The sequence below is a fragment of the Nomascus leucogenys genome, chromosome 17, assembly GCF_006542625.1.
Source record: "Nomascus leucogenys isolate Asia chromosome 17, Asia_NLE_v1, whole genome shotgun sequence".
Lineage (NCBI taxonomy): Eukaryota > Metazoa > Chordata > Mammalia > Primates > Hylobatidae > Nomascus > Nomascus leucogenys.
In genome coordinates this window covers 57144857-57165026 of record NC_044397.1, presented here as the reverse complement: position 1 = coordinate 57165026, position 20170 = coordinate 57144857, and the positions used below count along the sequence as shown (strand labels likewise).

General features: G+C 39.3%; 1 protein-coding gene across 1 annotated transcript in view; it reads left to right on the top strand.

Annotated features, from left to right (window-relative positions):
- ABCA13 (ATP binding cassette subfamily A member 13) overlaps positions 1-20170 on the top strand; it is a 489071-nt gene that overhangs the window by 247321 nt on the left and 221580 nt on the right. The window contains exons 41-42 of the mRNA XM_030795834.1: positions 205-435; positions 15284-15389. Of these exons, the coding sequence (XP_030651694.1) occupies positions 205-435; positions 15284-15389 (337 nt within the window). The remainder of the gene's footprint in view (positions 1-204; positions 436-15283; positions 15390-20170) is intronic.

Below are 20170 nucleotides of genomic sequence, written 5' to 3'. Positions count from 1 at the left end.
TATTCCTGCAGATTTATATTTTTTAAAAAGAAAGAAAAAATAGAAGATATCATTGAGATGCCTATTGCTTAACTGTGATATTTCATTTAAGCTTTGAAATGGAGTTTTGAAATAATTTGCTTATGGATGTACATGAAATCAGTTGATGTATATATGGATTAACATTCCTTACTGGTTTCTTTTTTTCCTTTTTTTTATCGATAGCCTTCTGTTCTGGAGGCCCATGATCTGAAAGACGTGGCTTGTATTACATCCCTGATAAAGATCTATATTCCACAAGCATTTCTCAAAGACAGCAGTGGAAGTGAGCTGACCTACACCATTCCAAAGGACACAGACAAGGCCTGCTTGAAAGGGCTCTTCCAGGCCCTGGATGAGAACCTGCATCAGCTGCACCTGACGGGATATGGGATCTCAGACACCACCTTAGAAGAGGTACTGAGAAAACTGAAGTGTGCTTTAATTATTTATGCTTTGTTGGCCATTCCACATTAAATGAAGAGATGTGGGTAAAGGGGAGGAGATGTGGGTAAAGGGGAGGAGTGTGCACTTTTATTTACATTTGAGTTCTGATTGGTAGCATACTAGACGCCAATAACTGAACTTAACAGGCCTGACAGGCGACGATTGTCCTTTAAGTGAAATGGCATTCTTTTAGCATTTTTTGTTTTGTTTTGTTTTTGAGACGGAGTCTCGCAGTGTCGCCCAGGCTGGAGTGCAGTGGCACTATCTTGGCTCGCTGCAAGCTCTGCCTCCTGGGTTCATGCCATTCTCCTGCCTCAGCCTCCTGAGTAGCTGGGAATACAGGCGCCCGCCACCACGCCCGGCTAATTTTTTGTATTTTTTTAGTAGAGACAGGGTTTCACCGTGTTAGCCAGGATGGTCTCGATCTCCTGACCTCACGATCCGCCCGCCTCAGCCTCCCAAAGTGCTGGGATTACAGGTGTGAGCCACTGCGCCTGGCCTCTTTTAGCATTCTTATAGTTGAGAAGCTTGGTGTCTTTAATTCAGAATCATGAGGTGTTCAAGCAGTTGTCAGTAGTGGTTGATTGCTGGTTGTAATTCTTCATGTAGAGATGCCCTCCTCTTTCTGCTTCTGTCTGGGAGCCTCTGGCCCCATGCTGGGTATCCGTGATGTGAGAGGGTTTAGCACGGGAACACTGCAGACACCTGGTGAGCTCCCATCCCCCAGGTCCCACTTTTTTCTACCTGGATCTGAGGTGGATGAGACCACTCCATGTGGGTTCTTCATAGAGTACACTTAACAACAGGCAGAAATAGGCGTTTCCTCCAGGAGGACGTCGCTGTGTTGTGTGACCCAACCTAAGGCATGCCTTGTTTGGGGTTCTTGAGGTTGGCTCTCTGTGTGGGCAGTATTTGAGCCCTAATTTTACATTGCTATTATTTATATAAAATGTCACAGGTTTTCAAAAAATGAAGTGCTGCGAGTTAAAATTTTAAAAAATCTGCAGAAGTCAAAGTCTGAACATTCAGTTGTGTTTTGGAATTGATTCCTTGGGTTAGTGATGCAGGAGGAAAGGCAATCTTTTGTGTGATAAATCAGTGTGGTCCCAAGTAGATAGCCCCCATCACAAGTTTTGTCTGGAATAAATAGTCATAAAAGATTGTGAAACATAAAAAAAAATTACAAAATGCTTTTATACATAGAATGTATTTGGTTCCCCCCAAACTCTGTAACTTATTATTCCTATTTTAAGGTTGAGTAAGCTGAGGCTCACATAGGCCAATTTCTTTACCCCAAACCACGAAGGTCGTAAATGGTGAGCTCTACTTAGACCTAGGGTTTCTGATCGTTAGTCAAGTTCTTTAAATGAGCCCATGCCTTTGTGGTTGTTGCTCTGTATTCCATGCATCATCAGGACTGGAGTCCATCAATTCCCACTGCATTTTAATAGAGCAAGTTACAGTGCAAGAGACAAACAAAAAGCAGCCTAATAAACACACATGATGAATAGGAGCTGTTTTCTAAAGCCAAAGGATGCGGTCACTGCATCTTTTCTTGTCTGGCTGTCTCCTATTTTCATTCTTCAAGTCTCGACATGAACGGCGCCTCTGCAGTGGATTCCCAGATTCCTCAGCATCAATTCTGTTCCATGTTCCCCCCACCCGCCCTCACTGCACTCTGAAGCTTTTCTTCATGACACTTCTCCCAACTTGTTATGCATGCTTCTCTGTCTCTCCCATGGACGTTGAGATCTGTGAGTGCTTGTATCTTTTCTGCCCACCTCTATACCAGCAGTGCCCGGGACAGTTGCTGGCACTCGTAGTTGCTTAATAAATGTTTTCTAAGTGAACGATGTGCTGGACCTTTCCAAAGATTCATCCAGCTATATTTTTAATATAAAATAAATAATATTTTATTATTTAATAAAATAATACATATATTACACATAATATACATATGTAACATATACATACATATACATATATTATGTATAATAATACATAGATATTTAATAAAACATATATATATATTCAGGGTTTCATTGTGTTGCTTAGGCTGGTCTGGAACTCCTGGGCTCAAGTGATCCTCCCACCTTAGCCTCCCAAGTAGCTGAGACTATAGGTGTGTGCCACTGCACCTGGCCCCAAGACTTTGATCTTTAAAATGGAAAAATCAGAACAGTTTGCATGGTTTCCCAAGGAGTAACAATAATGGTTAAATGCCTGGAACAAATCTGTCAAAAATGGTAATGGCTTTTCTCACTTAGAGAGGGATTGCATGAGACGTTTCTGCCATGGCTTTGGAGTGACCACAGAATTAAATAACATCTATACCCCCAAAAGGCACCTTTCTTCCAGGAAGTTTTGGGAGACAGCAGTCTTCCCTGGGCCAGTGTAGAGCAAGGAGGAATTTCCTAAGCCCCTTTTCCCCAGATTGCATGAGTCAGGATGTAGATTTACAGGCCTGCTGCTAACTAAAGCACCGTACTTGAATGCAGCTATGTCAGGCACCACAGTTGTCACTACCTTCTTAAATGTGAATAACAAGTCCAAATATTATATTGGAAGCTAATCATTTGGACAGTTGAGAGCTGTCAGCTGGCATGAGTCAGTTTCCCTACAGACAGAAGGAGGTGCTGCTTCCAGGGGTAGTTTTGCCATCCTGGGTCACTTGGAAAAGAAAAATAAAATAATTTTTTTTTTGGATTATAGAGAGAAATTGTCAAAAAAGCCCAGACTTCTTATGTTCATGTCTGTCTCTCTAATCATTCACCGGGTTAATCTGGTTGTTTACTAGTTATATGGCGTCTTGTACAGATAAATTGAACATATTCATAAGCTCACTGGACTCTCAGGGCAGGGAGGAAGACGCTGTGGGAATATGGACCAAGCACACTTGTCAGTGAAATAATGAGTGTTCACCTCCAATGTATTTACTGATTTACAATTAAACACATGCGACAGGAAGAGTGGGTGTTCCCTTTACGTGAGTGGCATTTTGCTTGTTGTTAATAAAAGAGAAAACCTTGGTAATACTTTTAATTTTTATTATTAAGAAGAGTGAAATTTTGTGGAACATTTTCCTTCAATATTTTATGAATTTAAATATCACAGAAAGAAAAACTGGTGAGGAAAGCCTTTATATCACGGGTGGATGCTTAGCTCTTAAATGTTTTGTTAATTATTGTGGCATATATGACCAATCAATAATATCTCAAGGTAAAACATACACTTAGGGAGAGGCTTTTTCATAACCATAGAACACGTAAATAAGATACTTCAGTATTCTTCTTAGTAATTCCCTTCCTTCCTGCCTTCCTTCCCTACCTCTCTCTTTTTGCCTCCCTTCCTCCTTCCTGCCTACACCCTTCTTTCCTCCCTAATTTTCAGGTCTGTCTGAATTTTTAGTCACATCTGAGACTAAAATGAAGATCCCACAGGAGTAAGAAAGTGTCAGCTGTGCTGTTTCGTGTTTGCTGTGCTTGTGTTACTCGTATTATCTGCAGAATCTTTTAAACCCGCTATCTCCTTTAGAAGTGTTATTTTAGTAAAAACTAGATAAATCAATGTAAAAATCTACTTAGGCCTCTACAAAGCTGCAGCCTGTTGAAACTTAACTGTCACTGTGGCCACAGAGGCCACCAGTGCTCCTATCAGTCTTAAATATGAGGAATTCTTTATGTCTGATAGGTTCCGCCTAGGAATAGAAACTGAGATTTCCATGTTTCCTTCTGCACCCCCTGGGGTGCTGAGAGAGCTGGGCCTGGACAGAGCCTGCTGGGCCACGGGGAGTGGTCTGCATTCTTGACCATGCATGGTGCTTCCTCACTGCAGAATGACTCCCCTACCTTGGTGCCCTTACCTGTAGGTTGGGAATCATGGAAGGAACCACAACATAGGGTTGAAGGGAAGAAACTTCTAGTGCAGTGCGTGACACACAGACAGACGACATTTGTTCTGCTTGATAGGGACTTGCATGAGATGCCCTGGGAGGAGCCCCAGCCGGGGAGTGCCCCGGGACCCAGGGAAGCCTCCTGCATGTGCTCACAGAGGACAAGGCTGGAGCTGCAACCTGGGTGTGTCTTGGGGTTTAGAGGCTGCTCCTTTTGCTTCCTCACCCTCCAGCCACAGGTCCAGCCTCTCATCTCCCCCAGACCCATGTCCATGCTTCTCCTTCTGATGTCTGCCCCTTCCCCACTCTTCCCTGCAGAGCTCGGGCCTGTTAAGAGCTTGCTGTACTTCAGTCCTTCCATGCCCAGAATTCTAAACCAGTCTTGAAATCTCACTGCATCACCGCATATACCTTTTTTTTTTTTTTAACAGGAGTTACCCATTTCACAATATTTATCTTGAACAGTTTTTATTTTTCCCATAGTCATAATGTTCATGGTGACATATTTTCTTTTATAAAAATGTGTCCTTATTTAGTTCCTCCCCTCCCTGCTTTAAGGCACTTTTGTTGTTTCCAGAGTTTTGATTTTACCATTGAGACCATATAAGGCCGAAGAACAGGGTCCCCCAGCTTCTCCATAGACTGATTCCCAGAAGTGCAATCACTGGGTCCAGGTGGATAACCCTCAAGGTCTGTGACGGGGTCAAATGACAGAGTCCCAAAATGATGACAGGCATTTGTGTCCTAGATGCTTTTTTTCATATGCCTCAATCTTTTCATCATTTCAAAAGAAACCCAGTGCCTTCTAGTCACATTTCGCGGATTTCCTAACTGGCCTGCTGCCCCATATCTTCTTCAAACCATGGTTGCCATGGGAAGGGCCTTGGAATCAGGACAAGAACATTGACACTTGCATTTATGTTTCATCACTTCCTGTCGGGGACAACCTGGACAAATCACTTAGGCTGGAACCACATTTATTTTAATTTTAAAAGCTTTTTAAAGAGCACTTTTAGATTCTCAGCAAAATTGAGCTGAACACATCCCTCTGCCTCCCTTGCCCCCAGCCTCCTCCACTATCAACATCCCAGCAGAATGGCTCATTTGTTACAATTGATGAACCGACATGGACACATCACCATCCAGCCCATTAGGCTTCACTCTTGCTGTTGTACATTCTGTGGGTTTGGATGAATGTATAATTCCATGTATCTGCCATTATAGTATGATATGGAACAGTTTCACTGCCCTAAAAATCTCTTGTGCTCTGCCTAGTCATTCCTCCCTGCCCGCAGCCCCAGCCCTCGGCAACCACTGATCTTTTTACTGTCATCGTAGTTTTACCTTTTCCAGAATGTTGCAGAGTTGGGAATCATACAACCCTTGTAGCCTTTTCAGTTTGGCTTCTTTATCTTAGTAACATGGATTTAAATTTTCTGTGTGTCTTTTCATGGCTTGATAGCTTATTTCATTTTACCACTGAATAATATTCCATTGGCCGAATGTACCATAGTCTATTTATCTATTCGCCTACTGAAAGATATCTTGGTTGCTTCCAAGTTTTAGCAATTACGAACAAAGCTGCTATAAATATCTGTGTGCAGATTTTTGTGTGGACATAAGTTTTCAACTTACTTGGGTAAATCCCTAAGACTGCAATTGCTGTATCATACGGTAAGAGTGTTTTTAGTTTTGTAAGAAACTGCCAAACTGTCATCCAAAGTACCTGCACCATTTTGCGTTTCCACCAGCAATGAATGGGAGTTTCTCTTGTTCCATATTCTTGCCAACATTTGGTGCTGTTAGAGTTCTGGATTTTAGCCATTCTAATAGGTGTGTAGAGATATCTCACTGCTGCTTTAATTTGCATTTTCCTGATGACATATGATATGGAGCAACTTTTCATATTCTTATTTGTCATTTGAATATATTCTTTAGTGAGGTGTCTGTTTAGGTCTGTGGCCCACTTTTTAAAAATTGGGCTGTTTGTTTTCTTATCATTGCGTTTTAAGAGCTCTTTGTTAACTTTGTTTTTCTCATCCCTGCAGTAGGTTTATCTTCCCTATCTTCCACACACAGGTTTTGTTTAGGTCAAATGATATAATTAACACTGAGTGGAGGTTACATATTGCTGGATTGTGACATAAATATGAGGACTTATCAATTTTTTTCTACTATTTATATCCAAAACACATGCACAGTGGTGTATTTTCAGATTAGACACCATTATATTATAATCTGTCTATATTTTAATGTTACAGTATACCTTGCGTTATAGAATAACTTCTAAAAATTCTTTTTATGTTATGTATTAGTCCATTCTCACATTGCTGTAAAGAAATACCGAGACTGGGTAATTTATAAAGAAAAGAGGTTTAATTGGCTCAAGGTTCTGCAGGCTGTACAGGAAGCATAGCAGCATCTGCTTCTGGGGATGAAAGGTGGAAGGCAAAGAGGGAGCAGGCATCTTATGTGGCGGGAGCAGGACCGAGAGAGGGTGGGGAGGTGTCACACACTTTTAAACAACCAGATCTCACAAGAACTCACACACTCGCTATACACTACCAAAGGGGGATGGAGCTAAACCATTCATGAAAACTCCACCCCTGTGATCCAGTTACCTCCCACCAGGCCCTACCTTGGACATCGGGGATTGCAATTTGACATGAGATTTGGGTGACGACACAGATCCAAACCACATTATGCTATATTCCTTAAATATTTCTATTTCTGTTTAGTAGTCACCTTTCTTTTACAAAATATTTGTATTTGTACTTTACCCGTTCGTATTCCTTTTGGAAATTTCTCAGTCTTCCTCCTCTTTGCCGTCTTTTCTTAAAAAATATATATTTATGTACTTCATATGTAAAATTCCTACAGTAAAATCCACCATGAGTTTGACAAATGTATAGAGTTGTAGAACCACCACCCCAATCAAAGTACAGAGGAGTTTCATCCCCACCACCTTCTGAAAAGAGTAATTCTTCCGTGTAACCTGCCTCTGCAATTTTTTAAATCCAGGATTCATGTTCTTGCTGTTAGTCACCCCAGAACAGCAAGAACTCCTCGTTAGTCAGTGAGGAGCAACAGAACAAGTTGTTCGATTACTTTGGAGGTATAGTACGTGTTTCTTCAATTTCTTACAGTAATTTCTACTTTCTACATTTAGTATGTGCTTTGCACATAATAGGTCTTAAATAAGTATTGATTTACTAGATTTTACATATCTCTCTTTTTCCACATCTCACACACACGGATGCTAAGAAAGAAATTATCTCTCTAAGGGCAACTATGGGCAAAGAATCTGGAATATATACAGTGTATATGAGATCTAACAAAATATAAATGGTATGTTTAGAGCTGTTTGAGAAAGGTATCTTAAATTGGAAAAAGATTGGGACTTTTGGAGAACCTTTTTTTGTTGGGTAGAGGCTATAAAATGTCGGTCTCAACCAATTTTGTCTCTTCACACTTGGTGAGCATTGACTTTCCTTTCTTATGTCTGTTATTGATCCATAGTTAGCATGGCTGTTGTAGCGCTGAGGGTGCTTTTCTCTTCCTTCATCTGCATTTTGCCTGATGACTTTACAGGAGTGAGGAGGACCTGCCAATTAACTCTCCAGTTGAACTCTTCAGCTAAAAAGCATATTTTATTTCTAAACTGCAATACACTTACTATAAATTATGATCTCCAACTTTACCTACAAGCTAGTGAAATTAAGATTTAAAATGGAATCACTATAGTCGCCAGTTTCATTAAGGCATCTGTACTTTCTACTCCAATGCTTGCACCTAAGGACAATACTGGCAAGTTACAATGTTTACTTTGTGTGGGATGGGACCATAGAGAGCTAGAAGACTTGGCTTTGCATATGGAATATATTTGCAGCAATCTCTGAAGCCAAGACAAAACTTTCTGGCATAATGCAAACAGGGTAAATTTTTGCAATGTATTTTTTAATAATTTTGAAGTTTTTAGTAATGTTTTAGAAAGGTTGGTGAGCCTGCCTGAGATGGGAAGTTTCTTTTCTTCCAGCTTGCTAAATACTGATTAGTGGGTTCCCTTTGTACCTTTGCCAAGGAGGTTCTGGATGCTAGTTCTCGGGTGCATGAACTCAGCTGCCCCATCCTACACAGCATTAAGAGGTAAAGCCTGGGCCTCAGATGTAGGGCTTGATCTTTTTTTTTTTTTTTGACTTTTTTTTAGAACAATTTTTAAGAAAAAAGAATTCCTGTACAGTCTTTGCCCATTTAAGTTTCAGTTGTGCCCCTCATGTCCCTAAGAGCTAAAGGATCCAGTCTAGGATCACGAGCTGCACTCAGTTGCCTGCCTCTTTAGTCACTGTCAATCTGCAAGAATTCCTCAGTTTCCTTGACTTTCATGACCTCAATATTTTTGAAGAGTCCAGATCATGTATTTTGCACAATGAGCCCCAATATGGGTTTGCCCTATTTTGCTATGATTGGTCAGATTATGCATTTTTAGCTGGCATATTCCAGGGGTGATGCTGTGTCCCACTGTTCCTAGCTGCCTGCTGCACAAGGCTGATCTGTTCCATGGCTAGTGAGGTGAACTTTTTTCCCAGGTAAAGTGGAAAGTGGTGTCTGCCAGGCTTTCCCACTCTTAAGTTAATTTCCTTTTCTCTCTGTTTTTTTTTTTTTTTTTTTTTTTGAGGATATATTTTGAGACTCTGTAAATTCCACTTTTCTCACCCACTTGTTTTAGCATCTTCTGATGTTCCTTGCCAGAATTACAAATTATTACTATGGCGCTTGCCAAGTGGTGATTTTTCTAATTTCATCATTCCTTCTATGTGTTTTAGTTAACATTGTCCAGTAAGAAATAACTCTCTTTTACCCCATTGACCTATTTATATAAGGAGCCACTCACAGCATCCTATTCTACTCAATGAGTTACAATTTAGTAGGGTCATTATTTACTTTGAGGCTCATGTCATACCAAGTTGAGCCAGTGGGAGGTCCTTCAAGCTGGTTTTTGTGCCTTTTAACTCATGCCTCCCATTCTTTGAGCTTTTTCCTGCTTCCTGACAAAACAGGATGTTCTAGGATTGCCATTCTTTCCCAGCCCTGGCTCTAGAATCAGCCATTTCTCCAAGAAATCCTGGCTGCTCAATATGCTCATGGTGACTGGGGTGTTGCTGCTCTGAGGTTCTCTCATGGATAAGGTAAAAGATCCACCTCTATTTTTGCTTCTCTTTCTGCCCATAAATAGAAAACTAGGAGTTCAACTCCACATGGCATCTCTAATTCCAATCCAATTACACAGCATTCATTTAGTGTTTCCTCTTGCCTTATTTGTACCGTCCTTCTCTGATAACGAGAAACTCGACTTACTCATTCTTAGGCTACCTTTTCCCTCAGTCCTCCTGTGTGCAGCTCATCTTCCAAGGCCTCCACACTGCTTTGCTGCTCTGCTCATATGCTCTCTTGTGGGAACCTGCCCCCATTCACCTGCCACTTTCTGTTGGCCCCAAACCCTAATCTGGCATCTTTCTTACAAAAAAAAAAAAAAAAAAGAAAGAAAGAAAGGAAAGAAGGAAGAAAGAGGGAGGAAGGAAGAGAAGGAAGCAGGTACTTTTTTGAGAGACCTTGTTCCCTTTTTCTTTCATGTGACATCCTGTTTGTTGTTGTTTTTTTCTTTTTTTTTTTTTCCTAAAGAACAATACATTCAGTATTTTGAGGATTCTTCATTTGGGGGCTAAGGTCTTCTTAACTTAGAACAGCCTCACAGTCTAAGCATTTATGCAGACAGCCTGCTGTCTTGTTAACACTGACTGTGCTATCAGCCCTTCGACTGGAGTGCTGTGACCCATTCTTTGCATTCTGTTTATAACAAGGTGTTGTAGGATGTCACAGAGCCTGAGTGTGAACTAGAATTGACCTTTTATAACTTATGTCTTTTAATCTTCCCCTTCTATGAATAAGCAAACTGAGAGACCAAGAGACCAAAAAGGTAACGAGCTGACCAAAATCAGAAACTGAAATTTTTTTCATTTTGTGTTGGACTCCAAAATTTTCTACTCTACTTATCAACTTCTCCTGTTTTGTAGTCTCCAAGGACACCTCAAATCAACAGCCCTTGTTTCAAAGGTGTGTTGATGGTGTGATAGTTCTAGGATAGGCTGGATAATGGTCCCCCAGCGACGTCCATGTCCTTATCACTGAAGCCTGTAAATGTTATCCCTATGGGACTGTGGCAGGAGATATCCCAAATTATCTGGGTGGACTTGATGTAATCAAAAGGATACATAAAAGGGGGATTGAAGAAGTTCAGAGAGGAAGAAGGTGATGTTATGATGAGGCAGCAGTTGGAGAGATGAGCTTTAAAGATGGAGGCTGGGGCCATTGGCCAAACAATATTGGCAGCCACTGGAAGCTGGGAAAGTCCGGGGAGTATATTCTCCCTTGATTTTAGCCCAGGAAGGCCCATATTAGGCTTCTGACCCCCAGAACTGTAAGATACTAAATACGTTGTCTTAAGCCACCACATTTGTGGTAATTTGTTACAGCAGTGATAGGAAATTCATACAAGCTCCTATAAAATAACAAATCTTGCTGCATGCATTGTGTTAGCATGTTAGGGGACAGCCCTGCCCAAGATCCCATATTTAGAGAGCAATTGCTAGTACCTCTAGTGTTTCTTATCATCTAAGTTGTCCATGTGTTTTCATCTTCTGCTTCTTTAAAAAGCAATCACTTTGGGGAAACGGAAAGAGTACATCTTATGTTACATGTAGGTCAAGTTTGGAAATTCTTCCTCTGCTCAAGTCATCACTCAGCTGGATTCCATTGTCCTTGTCTTACAAAAATTTGGTCAGCTTCATAAATTTCTCTAGCATCTAAGCAAAAAAGTACCTTGCACTGACCATCTCCAGGACACAATCCATCAAACTGACACTTTAAGGGTAGATCATATCTGGGGTCTCATGCTGCTTGACAATACCCTTTAAACAGAGAACCCAAAAGGATGGGGCACAGGTCTCATGGCTGAGGGACTGATAGCACAATCAGTGTAGAGATGACACTGGGCTGTCATAAATGCCTAGACCTCAAAGCTCTTTTAAATTAAGGAGACGTAGATCCCCAAATGAAGAATCCCAAAACTTTTGAATTTACTGTCCCTTGAAAAGAAAGAGTAGATACACCATAGGCATTGCTTTTAAAGCCATATTTTTGTTACATTTTAAATTACTTTCATGCTAGTTAGTGTCCTTCAGACATAATTTCATCATTTCTTATTTTATTCTTATTTACTTTGTGTGATGAATTTACCTAAAAATTAATGAGTAGTTTGACCAACTTGATTATCCTTTGACTTGAGCAGCTTGTAATTTCAGTGAAATTCAAAACATTAGATAAGATTGAAAAGAATAATCTACTTCTTTTGTATGAAAGTGGGAAGGTGTAGGTCTTATTTGGTCCATTTGAATTGGCTTATGGCCTATATTCAGTTACAAAGATAGAAAATACCACCAAAAGAGGATGAAGACGTGTGTATAAATAATGTCATTCCATACTAAATGCACAAACGCAGCATTCTTCTTAAATTGGAAAGTGTGGCCAGGACATTAGATGTTTAGCCTGCATTCACTTCCTGTGCAGTTGCCTAACCTTTATTTCTATCTCTTTTGGAAGATTGTTTATATGTTTTGATCGGGACTTTTATACTCTAAATGAGAATATTTTTTGCAGTATTTTGCATCTCCTCATAATTGTTGAAATGAAAGAGAGTTTACGTTTCTTTATTTGAATTACTTTAAAAAACCTGAAGAACACCTTTCAGTATAAATATTGATTTAAATATTGCTGGAAAGTATGTACCAGATAAGAAGGAATACAGTGAGACCTCAGTTAACATTGTTGATGGGTTCTTGGAAACTAAGACTTTAAGCAAAACAACTTTTTTTTCCCTCATCAACATTATAACAAAATGGCGTTGAATGAGATGACATCATTTGAGGACCTCCTGTATGTCCTTTTGCTTAAAGTTGCAGTTGTGAACAATAACTTACAGATGACACTAAGTGAGGACTTACTGTAAAATGATATAATGTGGAAATTCTATGTCCAGAATTCAGTGAAATGTTAGGAGCCTTCTTATAAGTTTTCTTTCATTAAATCCCTGGGTAATGTTCTATTCTGGATGTTAAGGTTACCTGAAATACTTGCCAAGGGGAGTTTTACAGTTGCTGTCTGTGTGATTCAGTGTGAGAATTATGATGCAAAATAACAAAGGCAAAGTCTGCCATCAAGACTCCAAATCTTTGATTACAGTGATCAATGTCATATTGTTTTTGAAAAGAGTAACCTTTATTTGCCCTCTCTGTGAATTGGGCTACTTTGACATTTTGTCAAATTCTCAGAGCCTCCTGGACAGCCTGCCTGCAGTTAAGGTGAGTTGCCACTTGATGGCACGCATAATATTCTGATTGTCTTAGGCTTGCCTTTCACTATTCACAGGCAAAGTTCCAGAATTTTCAGACACATTGTACCCAGATACTTAGTGCCATACCATAACTGATTGTATCTCCTGCTTATCTGTGAGATTATTGAGGGCAAAAACTCTGTCCTTATTCTGTTTCCTCCTCTAACACACACATGCCCACAAATGTGTACATTCAAACATTTGCATATACATTCACACATGTTCATACACACACACACACACCCTCCTCCCCACCACATACAACTATGGCCTTTTATGAGAGGGGTTAGAAAAGGAAAATTTAAAAAGGACAGATGAATATTTTTATCAATAATGCCTTAGTTATCAAGGTATGCTTCATATAATCATAGTTAAATGTGACCATTAAGTGAAAATTCCATTTAGAATAAGATGTAAAGGAAAATCTTTAGTCAATGAATAACTCTTGATTTTCACTATTGCTATTGTTTCCTATTTAATTCCCTATAAATGCACTAGGTGAAGACTTACTGCACTAAGCCTCAGTGCCCTCATCTTAAGCGAGGATAATAGTACTCATCTCATCAGATTGATCTGAGAATTACATGATGAAACATAGCACATACACCCTACTACACTTACTCATCCTTATCTAGCTACTGTTAAGACCAGACATTGCCAGTGTGCTACATGCCAGGCATCATTTTTATAACTTTATATATAAATGCATTTACTGCTTGCAACAATCCTATAATATGTCTTATTTATTACCATTTATCATGTGAGGAAACTAAGTTAAAGAGTGGTAAAATAATTTGTCCAAGGTCACATGGCTGGCACACACTCAGAAATGTTATTAATCATTATTCTTCTTGTTATTATTTGCAATAGTAGTGAGGTTTGCAGCTTTTCCTTGGAGTCTTATTGGGAATCAGCGAAGGGTTATCTTTCACATGAAGGTAGCTGCATCTGACCTTTCACTGGTGCTACTCATGCAGATTTTGCTCAGTAAGATTCCATGCAAACTAATTAACCACGTGCAGAGGTATTGCATGCCTCTCCTGAAGGCTTGGTTGCTCATGGCTTCTTCTTTCTGGTGCCTTCCTCCATCTTTCCCTGTGGTTGGGGGCTCCTCAGGAACATCTAGAGACAGTCAATACCTTTTTTGCGTGTTTAGAGGAATCAGAATGGTGAGGTTGTGTAGAGAAATCAGAAGTGAGGCAGGGTGCTCAGTGTGGACTGAGATCTGTATATGCAGGTATAGGACTTCACTACCCAGGGCATTGGGTGGGAGGTACCAGCTGGATGGACAGTGACACTGGCCCAGCAGGAGTCACTTGGAGAGGGGCCAGGGCCAGGGACCAATATCTCTATGGATATGTGCAGAGGAAGGGGTGATGGAAGCACCTGCACGGATGATGCTAAGGGGGAGAGTGGCAATGCACAGTACCTAGCTTTGTGCATGGCCCACAGAGGACGTTCAGGAAACCTTGGCTAACCACATGAATAATAGAAGACTTACTGCATGCTTCCAGCATCTGTGCCTGGTACTTTACAGCCATCATCTACTCAACTTTAGGTACTGTGATCATCATCTCTGTTTTATTAATACAACGAGGCAGCCAACACTCTGGGTAGTGCAGTCCTATACCTGCAGACACAGAGCCTGCCCACATCTTGCCAAGAGTGGAGCTCCAGCAGTTAGGACTGTGCTGCTGCAGGGTGATGTCTCCTTGACTTTTATAATTCTTGTGCATTGCCCAATGTTTATTTTAGAGATTCTCTTTCCATCACTCCATAAATCCCTGCCAGCGATCCAGGTGCAGCTCAAGGGCCTCGATGTCTCCAACCCACCTCATTTCCCTTTGTGTCTGCTCGCACTTCTGCTTTCTCACCTCATTGTTGCTACTTTAGTCATAGTCTTTGGCTTTGAATAAACTGAGGTTGGACTTCTGTCTCCACTACTAACCAAGAAGTGACTTCAAGCAAGTTATTTGATTAACTACCTTAGTGACATCATATATCATAGCCCATGGAAAGCACGCATTTAATGGGGATTTTTATGTATGAGATCCCATCTACTGTAAGTAAACTGAGCATTGCAATTTTATTGTCTGATTCACCTCTGAATTCCTAAGATGCTGGTACAGTGAGTCACAAACTTAAGTTGAATTGGATACACTGTGTTGCTATCTGTCTCCTCCCTGCCTACCACTGCCTATGCATTTGACCAGCCTCCACTAGCCCGTGAGGGTCTGGGAGTTCACAGTCAGGTTTCATTCATCGTTGCATCCTATGGGTAGCCTGTTTTGCTGAGACCTAGGTAGTCTTAGAGTTATGCCAATTAAAGGGATGGCAAAATGAAATATATGGGGTGTGTTTGGCATATGTTTTCACAACCAGATTAGGCAACTGAGGCAGAAGAAAAGAAATGCGATGTGTATAGAAACATAAAATAATACATGGCTGTTTTTTTTTTTTTTTTTTTTTTTTTCCGAAAGGTGTTTTTGATGCTTTTGCAAGATTCCAACAAGAAATCTCACATTGCCCTGGGGACTGAGTCAGAGCTGCAGAACCACAGGCCTACAGGACATCTGTCTGGCTACTGTAAGTACGGAATGGCTTCCTGCATTTCTGCTGGAGGAACAATAACACCAGCCTTATTCAACATCCCTTGTTTTAAAAGTTGAATAGCAAGGTTCTGAAGTCAGTGAGGAGATGTGAGTGTATAGTGAGGGGGCAAGTAAATACAGGTCAGAGGCAAAAAAAAGTTGAGTTTTATCCTGGCTTGAAAAAAAAAAACTGTGTGTTTGTGGGACACATTTATCTTTTCTTCAGGACTTGACTTAGTAGATAAAAAATTTCTCAATGTATACAGTTAAAATAATGACCATCATTCATCTTATTTTACCTTCATCACAAACAAACTGATCTGGCCTACCTGCGTGGTGTGCCTCTTCTGTGCAGGCACCCTCCTGGTAATGGATTTGCATGGCTTAACAAAGCCCCGGATGTGGGCTTTGCCTTCGTGCAACCTCTGTCCGTTTGGGACCAAATCATGGCTTCAGCTTTTGTATGCAGCCTCCTTTATAGGCTTTAATGATTGAACAGAATCCAGATTTGGTATCTAGGTGTGTGACTGAAGCTCCAGTTCAGTCCAATTCCTGAATATTTATTAGCAGCAACTCAGCAAGGATCCCTGAGCTGAGCTCTAGGGATGTGGAGGGTAATAAATTTAAGAGCCTTCCTTCAGAGATTTCAGTCTACCAGGCACATGAACCCATGAATAAGTAACTAGAATTAAATATGTTATAACCTTTTATGATGTTTCCCAAATTGCATCCTCACCAGCAACTGTAGGAATTGCTATTGCTGTACTTCCTCTTCAGCTCTTAGTAGTATCAGATTTGAAAAACATATAATTTAGCTATTAAAATACATGTGTAGTAGTTTCTCATTGTGGTTTTAATTTGCATTCTCCTAATGATTATGTTAAGCATATCTTTTTCTTTCCCACAGCTTTATTGAGATATAATTCACATAACACACAATTCACTCATATAAACGGGACCATTCAGTGGCTTTTAGCTTCTTCAGAGTTCTGCATTCATCACCACAATCAACCTTATACCATTTTCATTACTCTGAAAACTGGTGTCACTTAGCAATCACTCCTCAAAATCCCCATCTCTTCAGCCATAGGCAACCCCTAATGTACTTTCAATCTCTAATAGATGTGCCTATTTTGGACATTTTATATACATGGAATCACAGTATGCGTGGCCCTCTGTGACTAGCTTCTTTCACTCAGCACAATGTTTTTGAGGTTCATCCATGTTACAGCGTGCCAGTACTCAATTTATTTTGATTACCAAATATTTCATTGTATAAATATACCACATTTTTGTTTGTCCATTCACCAGTTGATGGGCATTTGGGGTTGTTTCCAGTTTTTTACTATTGCAAATATACTATTATGAGCATTTATGTACACATTTTTTGTGGATATGTTTTCTCTTACATGTATACCTAGGAGTGAAATTGCTGAATCATATGTTTCAATCATTTGAGAAACTGCTAGAGTGTCATCTAAAGTGATCACACCTTACATTCCCACCAGTAGTATATGAAGGTTCTAATTTCTCCACATTCTCCCAACCCTTGTTATTATCTGCCGTTTTGATTACAGACACTTTAGTGGATGTGACACACACCTTAGTGTGTATCTCATTGTGGGTTTTATTTACATTTCACTGGTGGCTAATGATTTTGAATATCTTTTCATAGGCTTCATGGCCATTTGTATATTTTCTTTGGAGAAATCATATTCAGATTTTTTGTCCATTATTAAAATTGGGCAGATTTTATTTCTAGAGCTGGAAGAATTTCTAAATGTGGAATTGTGTGAGTTAAGTGGAATGGTAACTAGGTTTTCATAAATGCCCTTTATGAAGTTGAAGAAGTTTCTATCCCTAATTATGAAGTGTTTTTAATCATGAAAGGTGTTGGATATTGCCAAATGCTTTCTCTGCATCTATTGAGATGACCGTATGTTTTTTGTTTATTTATATATTTATATGGTATATTTTTGATTTTTGGTAGTTAAAACAACATTGCATTCCTGGGATAAATTCTACCTGGTCATGTCATATATTGCTGGATTTTATTGTGCTAGTATCTTGTTGAGCATTTTTGTATCTTTATAGCAGGTATTGGTCTGCAATTTTCTTTTCTTGCAATGTCTTTGGCGCTGTTATCATGGTTATCTTCACCTCATAGAATGAGTTGAGAGGTGATCCCTTCTCTTCTGTTTTGTGGACATATTTGTGAATAATTGGTATTAGCTCTTCTTTCAATGTTTTGTAGAATACACCAGTGAAGGCTTCTGGGTCTGGGCTTTTCTTTGTGGGTAGGTTTTTTTATTATTATTAATTCAAATATTTAATTGATGTAGGGCTGTTAGATTGTCTATATTTTTCTCAAATCAGTTTCAGTGTTTTGTGTCTTTCTAGGAATCTGTCCGTTTCATTTCGGTCATTATGCTATTTTATGTTATTGGCATACAATTGTTCGTAGTAATCAGTTATAATTCCTTTTATTTTTTAAAAGTCTGTAGTGATGTTTGCCAGGTGCGGTGGCTCACGCCTGTAATCCCAGCACTTTGGGAATCTGAGCTGGGTGGATCATGAGGTCAGGAGATCAAGACCAGCCTGACCAACATGGTGAAACCCCATCTCCACTAAAAATACAAAAAATTAGCTGAGCGTGGTGGCAGGCGCCTGTAATCCCCGTTACTTGGGAGGCTGAGGCAGAGAATTGGTTGGACCCGGGAGGCGGAGGTTGCAGTGAGCTGAGATTGTGCCACTGTACTCTACCCTGGGCAACAGAACAAGACTCCGTCTAAAAAAAAAAAGTCTGTAGTGATGTTTCACCTTTCATTTCCACTTCTAATAATTTGAGTCTTATCCGTTTTCTTGGTTAATCTAGCTGAAGTCAATTTTGGTAATGTTTCCACAGAATCAGCTTTTGGTTTTATTGATTTTTCTCTTTTCAATTTCATGAAATTCAGCTCTAATTTTTATTATTTTGTTTCTTTTGCTTACCTTAGATTTAGTTTGCTCTGTTTTTCCGGTGTCTTCAGGTGGAAGTTTGCATTATTAATTTGAGATCCATTTTTTATAATAATAAGCATTTACTGCTATAAATTTTTCTCTAAGCATTGCTTCAGCTGTATCCTGTAAATTTTGATATGTTGTATCTTCATTTTTCATTCATCTCAAAGTATTTTTTAACTTCCCTTTTGATTTCTTTCATTTCTTATTTAGGTTGTGTTGATTTCCACATATTTGTGAGTTTCTAAATTCCCTTTTGTTATTAAAGTCCCATTTCATTTTATTGTAACCTGAAAAAAACCAGAATGGGTTCATAATTTTAATAGAGATGGGATTTCACTATGTTGGCCAGGCTGGTCTCAAACTTCTGAACGTGGGAGGTGGAGGTTGCCGTGAGCCTAGATTGTGCCACTGCACTCCAGCCTGGGCAACAGAGGGAGATTCCGTCTCAAACAACAACAACAACAACAACAACAACAACAACAACAACAACAACAACAACAAATTTCTTTTCAATTTATTAAGGCTTGTTTTATGGTCTATGCTGGAGAAAATTCCACGTACCCTTGAAAAGAACGTTCATCTGTTGTGATAGGTGGTGTGTTCTATAGACATCTGTAATATTTAGTTTGTGTGTAGTGGTTGTTCAAGTCTTTTGTTTTCTTGTTGATATTCTTGTAAATTATTTTATCTGTTAATAAAATTTGGGTATTGATATTTCTGATTATTATTGTAGAATTGCCTGTTTCTCCCTTTAAATCTATTGACTTCTGTTTTTATGTCTTTGGGGGCTCTGTTAAGTACATAAATCATCACAATTTTATATCTTCCAGATGTAAGGCTTATTTCATATCTTTTATAGTCTTCTTTCCTTCTTGTATTCTTCCTGGTCTTTTTAGACAGTGCTGGCACTATACCTGATGAAGCAATTTTTGCAAAAACTTTGTGAAACTTTCTTAGGTTTCAGTAATATTCATCCATTAGACAAAAGCCAGGTGTTTTTGAAATAACCTCTTCTGTATTTTTTGGCTTGTACATAGACGGCAGAGGGAACCACACCACAAAGCTTCCTAGAGGTCCTCTGGTTTGGTTGAGTAGACCTGTGAGACACACTTGATCTTTTTAAAAATTTTTTAATTTTACATACGTAACAAACCTGCACGTTGTGCACATGTGCCCTAGAACTTAAAGTATAATAATAATAAAATATACGTATACATTATAAATAACCCAATTAAAGAAAACAAATAATGCAGTTAAAAATGATCAAATGACCTGAATAGATAGACATTTCTCAAAAGAAGACATGCAAATGGCCAACAGGTATATGAAAAAATACTAAATTAATAGTCAGCAGAGAAATGCAAATGAAAACCACAATGAGATATAACTTTATGTCTGTTAGAATAATTAATATTAAAAAGACAATAGATAACACATGCTGGTGAGGTTGTCAAGAAAAAGGAACTCTTCCATACTGTTGGTGGGAATGTGAATAAGTATAGAAAATAGTATGAAAGTTCTTTAAAAAATTAAAAATAAAACCACCAAATGATCAAGGATTCCCATTACTTGGCATATATCCAAGGAAATGAAATCAGCATATTAAAGAAATATCTACACTCCAATGTTTATTGCAGCACCATTCATAATAGCCAAGACATGGAATCAACCTAAGTGCTCATCAACAGATGAATGGATAAGGAAAATATGGCATATGTACATAATAGAATACTATTCAGTCCTAAAAAAGAAGCAAATTCTGTCATTTGTGAC